The following is a 6,798-nucleotide window of genomic DNA, read 5'->3' as shown; positions in this document are numbered from 1 at the left end:
AACGGAGAGCTTTAGAAAAGCAGAAGTTTTTAGCTGATTGGCTACTGTAGTGTTCACAAAATAAAGCTAACCTAAATGTTAGCGTTACTGGAAAGCTACTGAACGTTTTTTGTTTTCTTTCTCCAAAAATAGTTGTCTACTTGCTAAATTTAGTGTAATCAAGGGAGAGGTTTGGTCACTATTTACGTAGAGTCAACCTTTACTGTTCTCGGCTTTACTGGTCTCATCTATGTCAACCATTAGTTTCTGAAGCTAAGTTTTGAAGCCTATCAAAGGTGGTCGCCATACTGGAAATGTGACTCAACCTAACTGTCGGTCAACCTTAATAAAGAAACTGAAATCCTTTTTGAGTCAAGCTGTAAACATTTTTTTTTTTTTTGCTGTTAAGGTCAGCTATTCTTAATGGGTGTGAATGCTGGCCTATCTTACTTCTGGAGCCAGCCCCAAGTGAACACCAGAAGAACTGCAGTTTCAGGCATTTACACATCAGTTTCATTTATAAAGACTGAGTGATGCCTGTCGCACCCTCAGGTTTTCTGCACCAATGGGAAAATTTTAATAAGTTTAATAAATTCAAATTCACCAATACAACTTATAATTCAAAATATGTACTTCCTTGTTTACAGCAACGGTTGATTAAAAAAAAGTGATGTTTTTTTTCTGAAATATAAAACTACCCAAAAAATTGTTGAAATAAGTTCTACCACAATAAGTTGAGATGATGATAAGCATTATGACCTAACCGCATGGTGAAATTTTGAAACATCTACAGGCACTTTGTCAAGACACATTTTAAACGCAGAGCATTTACTTTCATTGTTTTGAGGCTTTCATACAGCAGGTCACTGCCTCTTTTACTAATCCATCTGAATACCAACTTCACTGCTGCAAACAGGCCTCTAATATTAGTACCGTTTAAAGGTCATCTGAGCATAACATTTTTATTGAGCTTACACAGAGGGACACAGGTATTGTGAAGTGTTGAGACTGCTGTTTGACTTTTCAACAACAAACCACGTCATATAATAATATGTAGTCAATTATAGAGCCTCAGTATTTGGTAAAGCACATGATTTCACATTCCAGTGACCACAATGGTGAGGGATTAAGCTTCACAATGAGGACAGGGCTGGCTAGGGAGGATAACAGACACGGAAAGCATGTGGGTGTCTGGGTTAGACAGAGAAAGGGAGAGTGAGTCAGGACAGAGCAGTGAGTCCTTCCTTCCTCTAAATTCTGTGGTTAAAACTTTCCTCTTCCTTTTCTTCATACAGATCAAAACCATCTAATCTCCAAATCTCCTCCTGACTGCTCTGATTTCTCTAAAGTAGCAATCAAACTCAACCCTGACATTTTTGTATAATGCTCTTGGCTGGCATGCCTTTCACAAACAAACCTCCCTGTGGATCTCTGATGACATACAGTGGTTGAATAAGGAACTGCATTTTTTCCTAAGTAAGAGGCTACATGTTACATTATCCCAGAGAGGAAAAAACAAACATTATTTTAGATCATTTTTAACATATTTATTTCTTTCTTGTCTGTACAGCACAGTACATAACAGACACAAAACAAATAAAAACATTTACAGGATAAACAATAAAGGGCACGGTCCAAAACTTGTCTGTTTACTGCACTTGTGTAGGCTTTTTAACTGGACATCTGCAGTCTTATCTTAATACAGCAATAAGTAACTATGGTGATGGTTTAGTGAAATATTATACCTCCCAAAAGCCATGAGTGTCTTAACAAGTATTTTTACAATCCCCAAGCTATGGTTTTTAGTGATATGTCAGTGAATAGATGCTTTCTACTTGTGAATAATGAGAATATCAATGACTGTTTCAATCAGAAACAGACAAAATGATCACTTTGATAATTAGTGAACCATCACGATTCAAAAAAATCCTTTAACATAGCTAAATCCCAAATGTTAAACTTCAAATTTAACACTTCCGACTGGATTCAACGTACAGACTTTATATATACAACTGAGGCAACAAACACAAAATCAATTTTCTTCCTGCAATGAACTTCAAATTCACCGAAAAGGCAGATTTCCATACATCAAACGATTACATCTTCAAGCATGTTTATGTAAAAGGCAACACAATAAATAAAAACAAATGGCACAGAAGGTTTAGACAATCTAAACTGAGAAGCACAATGTCTTGTGAAATATTCACAGGAAACTAAACACTAAAGCGAGCACACAAAAATCTTCCGTGTTGACGTCCCAGCAGACAGTAACACAAGCTGACAAAACAGAACTGATTGAAACGAAAATCACAATCTAATTACAGTGAGAGGAGAAAGAGACTGACATTTATAATTCAATATAGTATTTGTATTTACAGGCATTTATACAACTGAGGACATTAAACTGGGGCTCGAGCTTAATACTACATTGGGACACGGAGCAGAACAATCAGATCATATAATGCACCAAATATAAACCTTGTAAACATCACATCTCACCTTTTCTCTTAGATCAGTCAGATTAAGATTCTACTTAACAGGTTCATAATATAATTGTCCTTACTTTAAGGCATAGGTATCAAGCTTAGGAGTTAGCCTCTTATAACATTTTATATTTTTATAAGCCAAATTTATCCAGAGGGTTTCACTCCAATGAGCACAAAGCCTACTCATCGCAGTGAACCCCCCAAACAAACCCTCCCACGTGTCTCTGGTTCAGCGCTGCTCACTGTTCAGTTATAAGATCTCCTCCACTCCGTGAGCGAAGATCATGACCAGGCCGGGCTCCAGGATCATATCCTCCCCCATATGTTGATTCTCACAGGCCATCACTACCACTGCCTGCTTGCCAGGGATGCGCTTAGCAACGTAGTTCTCATAGTAGCGCCTGTTCATCTGCCGTGTCTCGAGCGTGGCCAATCCCTGCGGCCAGTTCCGCTCGTGGGCGTTCTCGATCAGGTCGTTCACAATGGACAGGGGACAGCCGCTGTCGATCAGGGAGCGTTTGATTACTGCTTGGAGCACAGCATCAGGAGTGGAGATCATACCACCCCAGCGTGTGACTCGAGCAGGCTGCATGGAATTCACCCACCTGAGGACGATAGGAAGTGAAACCAGAAGAGAGTTAAGGACTGAGCTGCTGCCGTCTGACAGGGTTAATAATAGAAAACATCTCAAAAAGAAAAGCAAATAGGTTTCACTCACTCTAAGATCTCGTTGTACTCGATGCTCTCCTCCAGGTTTTGTAGGTTTGGGTTAGCACTACGGATGGCTCTCATGTAGGCTTTTAGCAGCTGAATGTCTCGTTTCTGGAAATTAAAAGCATCGTCTTCAACAACAAATCTTATATTCTCTTCTAAAACGAGACATAAATTTTTAACTTGAAACCTGCAGTCTGTTGGCCGCTACAGTGTCTTAATGAATCAGCAGTACTCTCCTCTTAACTCACTTTTATTGACTTTTTTTTGGACAAACACTGATCCTTAATCCTCTCAGCTTTTTCAGACTCCAATCCATCCATTAGGGAAGATATACCCTGATAGAAATTCCTTACAGGGTGAAGCAGCGCATATTCATTTTCAGCTCCTCTTGCTTTAGGTAACAGTATCATAAAAAATTGATGACCACTGAATCTCAGTACAGCCTTCATGGTGCAAGTCACTGGTCTCACTACAATATTAGTATTCCATGCAGTTCTCTATATTACACTTAATAACTCCAGGGGGAAATCTACAGAGTGATCAATCTATAACATCTTTTAACACAAAGAAATATCACAGATAATTTCCTAAAGGGCCTGGCCAACTAACCATTCTCTGCAAATAAATGGTTGTGTTCCCACATCAATGCTTTGAGCGCTTTAAGAACGTGGATCTTACTTTATTTATCAACATCGTCCAAATGAGCCTCTTAAAGTACATTGTAGTGACTATAAAATTAGCAGGCAATATTCTTACTTGTTCCCCCAATTGGTGTTTATGTTCTGCCACGGTTTTCTCCAGCTCTGAAATCTTTGTCTGTTGCTGCTGGACGACACTCCGCAAGTGTTTGATGCAGTTATGGTTGGGTAGCTCATCTTTGGGCATCTCAAGCCTGCAAGATTAGGTGAAAGACAGAAGAGAAAGAGTTTTAATTTTACACTGTACAATACAGATGTCAAATATTTTTGCAATTCACGTGCTTATGACACTCTTCTTGAGAACAAATATTTGACTTTGTCTTTAAATATTTGTTTTGGTAGAGCAGCTTTTTTTGTTGTAACAAGCTCTACCTGTTAGTTTAGAATGAATTAAAGGTTGACAAAACTTTTAGCCAATGCATCCAAAAGCAATAAAATTACATTTTAACGCAAGGACAAACTACTCACCCACAGCCCTCCTCACAGTTGACGGGCCTCTTAGGGTTGTGCTCACAGTCCTTCAGGTGCGACTGAAGCTGATCGAGCCGTAGTGTTGCTGTGCAGCCAAAACCTGCATTGTCACAGTTTATCTGAAGTTTGGACAGCATGTTGCGCATGATGCGGGGCACAGGTCGGAGGTGAGCTAGTGTCACAACCGTGCGGTCAACAGGACAAATCTGCTGCTGGGCAAACCACTGTGTTATACAGGCGTTGCAGAAGGCATGCTCGCAGTGTGGAGCCTAGAGCAAAAACAAAAACAACTGAACTTTAGAGAATTGATGATGCAAATGATGCAAATTGATGATCTTAAAATGAGGGCTTACCTGCACTGGTTCTTCAAGAACTCCACTGCATATAGGGCACAGCAGGTCTTCATCCACCTCCCCTTGGAACCTCGTAACGTCGTACCCCATGGTACATTACAAGGAACCACAACCCCCTGAGAGAAACAGATTAGGTTCACTTGACTGCAATAAGAAGCGACTGTTGATAATCAGTTATTTACACGCATAAAATGAGCCTACCTCACTCACAAAAGGCCTTGAATACTTCCATTAGCTCTTGGTGTAAAGCTGATGCGTCACATCAGGCAGAAGTCATCTGTCTGCCTAAAGACACTCAAATCCTCCCTTTAAAGAAGAAAACATATATTTAGATTACAAAATAACTCTACACACTAAAACAAGTGCATCCTGATAAGTATGTCTAATCTCCCTATCTTTAAAACCAACCAAAAGCTTAAAATGCACAATGACACATGACGTTTTAGAAAGCCATATTTATAGAAATCCGAGAGCCAAACAGCGATGTCCTTAATCCGTAATGTAATGTGGTTGTCTAACATTATCCTCGACATATGAAATCGCACAAGCCGAGCCTTAACATGTGAGGGGAGCATCCTGTTGTCCCATCTGACTGGTGGCTGACCTAATTTTGCTAAAATCAGCATACACCGGTCTGGTCCGGGGTGATTTAACAGCTTCAGATCCTTTTCCTTCCGACGCACACAGAATGCCCTGCAGACAAGCTAACCTTTAACGCTAACGTTAGCCATGCATAGGTCGTTATTTCGCTGCAAAAACGACACAACAGCGCGAAACAATTAGACATATAACAAGTCGAACTGATTTCATGTTGTCAAAATAACCAACATCTTGGGTTCGGACGTCAGTACAGTGTGCACGTCATGAATTAAATGTGGATTACGCTTGCTAACTAATAGCCATGCTAGCCTCTACAGTACCGTTGGTTTCCTGTGGAAGATAGCATACGTGCTAGCCAGACAGACCCCAGTCTGGGAAAAGTACGCCCATAAATTATTATTTACAATAAGTCACCCTGAAAGAAAAATGAATACATGACTGATATACTCACTGGAACATGTAGAAAACGGATCCTGATATCGATGTAAATGTATTTTCGGATGTCCTGCTGTTCCCACTTGCTGGCTAGCCACGTCTGGCGCTACATCCTACACCTCTGTGTCGTCGATACGCCGGGAGATGTCGACGTCATGACGCACAACAGTTTATGATGTCTATCTTTACTATTTTCCTATCTTTCTATTTTCCCGTCTTCCTTTTTATCTATAAATCTATTGAAATAAAAATCATGAACTCACAAATATATCAACAAATTTATGGAAGCCCATTTTGGCCATAAAAAGAGAGGAAAAAGTAAAAAATAAAAAATATTTTGCCATAATTATGAAATTCTAAATCACAACAATTATATACTAATTATAATATTATTTATGTCGTTAATGGCAGACAGGTTTCTATGACAGAGGTTTGGGGCCACAATTAAGGGGGGGAAAGGAAATTTACATGAATAATGCCATAAATTTCTGAGAATTCAGTAAAAATTTTGCTAAAATTTTATAAATTTACAAAAATGCAGCCATACATTTATAAGAATAATCTCATAAAATTAAACTCTTTACTTTAGTGTATAGGGCTTTAGAGTTTAGGCTGTTAGAAGAGCAGCAGCTGCCTGTTCAAAAATAAGGAACACGTAGCATCTTGTGAAGTTATACTATAATAAAGGTTTCGCAAATAAGGAACTATTTCATTTTTTTGGCACATCAGGATAACATTATCACAAGTATAAGGACCCTGAAAAGATAGCTACTGAAAGAAACTGCAGCTTTGTTGAGAACTTCAGTAAGGTTAAAAAGATATTCACAAATTCAGCTCTCCCCCAGCAATAACTCTTCAGTGGAACACTGCTTTTACAAAACTGACACCTCTCTGTAATCACAGCAAGGTAGTCTGATAGCTACAAACATCCTCAAAGTAAGCCATACTCTGCGCTGGGTAACTTCACCCAGGAGAGGTGTAGTGTCATCTAAATCATTTTACACATATGTGATCCCACATTTTTCATACTTCATTTTTTTAGATAGGACTAAGATGAGTTTA

At 39.1% G+C, this 6,798-nt stretch overlaps 1 protein-coding gene across 1 annotated transcript; it reads right to left on the bottom strand.

Annotated features, from left to right (window-relative positions):
* Window positions 1–1,511: 1,511 nt before the first annotated feature.
* On the bottom strand, window positions 1,512–5,889 carry rnf41 (ring finger protein 41). Its single transcript, XM_074680602.1, has 7 exons — window positions 5,753–5,889; window positions 4,903–5,007; window positions 4,702–4,817; window positions 4,346–4,617; window positions 3,936–4,071; window positions 3,184–3,287; window positions 1,512–3,070 (listed from the first exon to the last, which is right to left on the bottom strand). The coding sequence occupies exons 3-7, from the start codon at window positions 4,789–4,791 to the stop codon at window positions 2,716–2,718; spliced, it is 957 nt and encodes a 318-aa protein (XP_074536703.1). The 5' UTR covers window positions 4,792–4,817; window positions 4,903–5,007; window positions 5,753–5,889; the 3' UTR covers window positions 1,512–2,715.
* Between the last annotated feature and the right edge of the window lie 909 nt (window positions 5,890–6,798).

Source organism: Halichoeres trimaculatus, unplaced genomic scaffold (genome assembly GCF_033239565.1).
Source record: "Halichoeres trimaculatus isolate MK-OKI-2021-1 unplaced genomic scaffold, fHalTri1.1 fHalTri1_scaffold_11, whole genome shotgun sequence".
NCBI classification, from domain to species: domain Eukaryota; kingdom Metazoa; phylum Chordata; class Actinopteri; order Labriformes; family Labridae; genus Halichoeres; species Halichoeres trimaculatus.
Note: the sequence above shows the minus strand (reverse complement) of the source record. Positions and strands in the feature narration are given on the sequence as shown.

Excerpts from the sequence above, each read along its gene's own strand:
- rnf41 (XM_074680602.1), bottom strand. The coding sequence starts at position 4,791 with ATGGGGTACGACGTTACGAGGTTCCAAGGGGAGGTGGATGAAGACCTG. Across the intron at positions 4,072-4,345 it reads AACTGTGAGGAGGGCTGTGG|GCTTGAGATGCCCAAAGATG; the intron begins GTGAGTAGTTTG and ends CTAATCTTGCAG. Across the intron at positions 3,071-3,183 it reads GAGTACAACGAGATCTTAGA|GTGGGTGAATTCCATGCAGC; the intron begins GTGAGTGAAACC and ends TATCGTCCTCAG.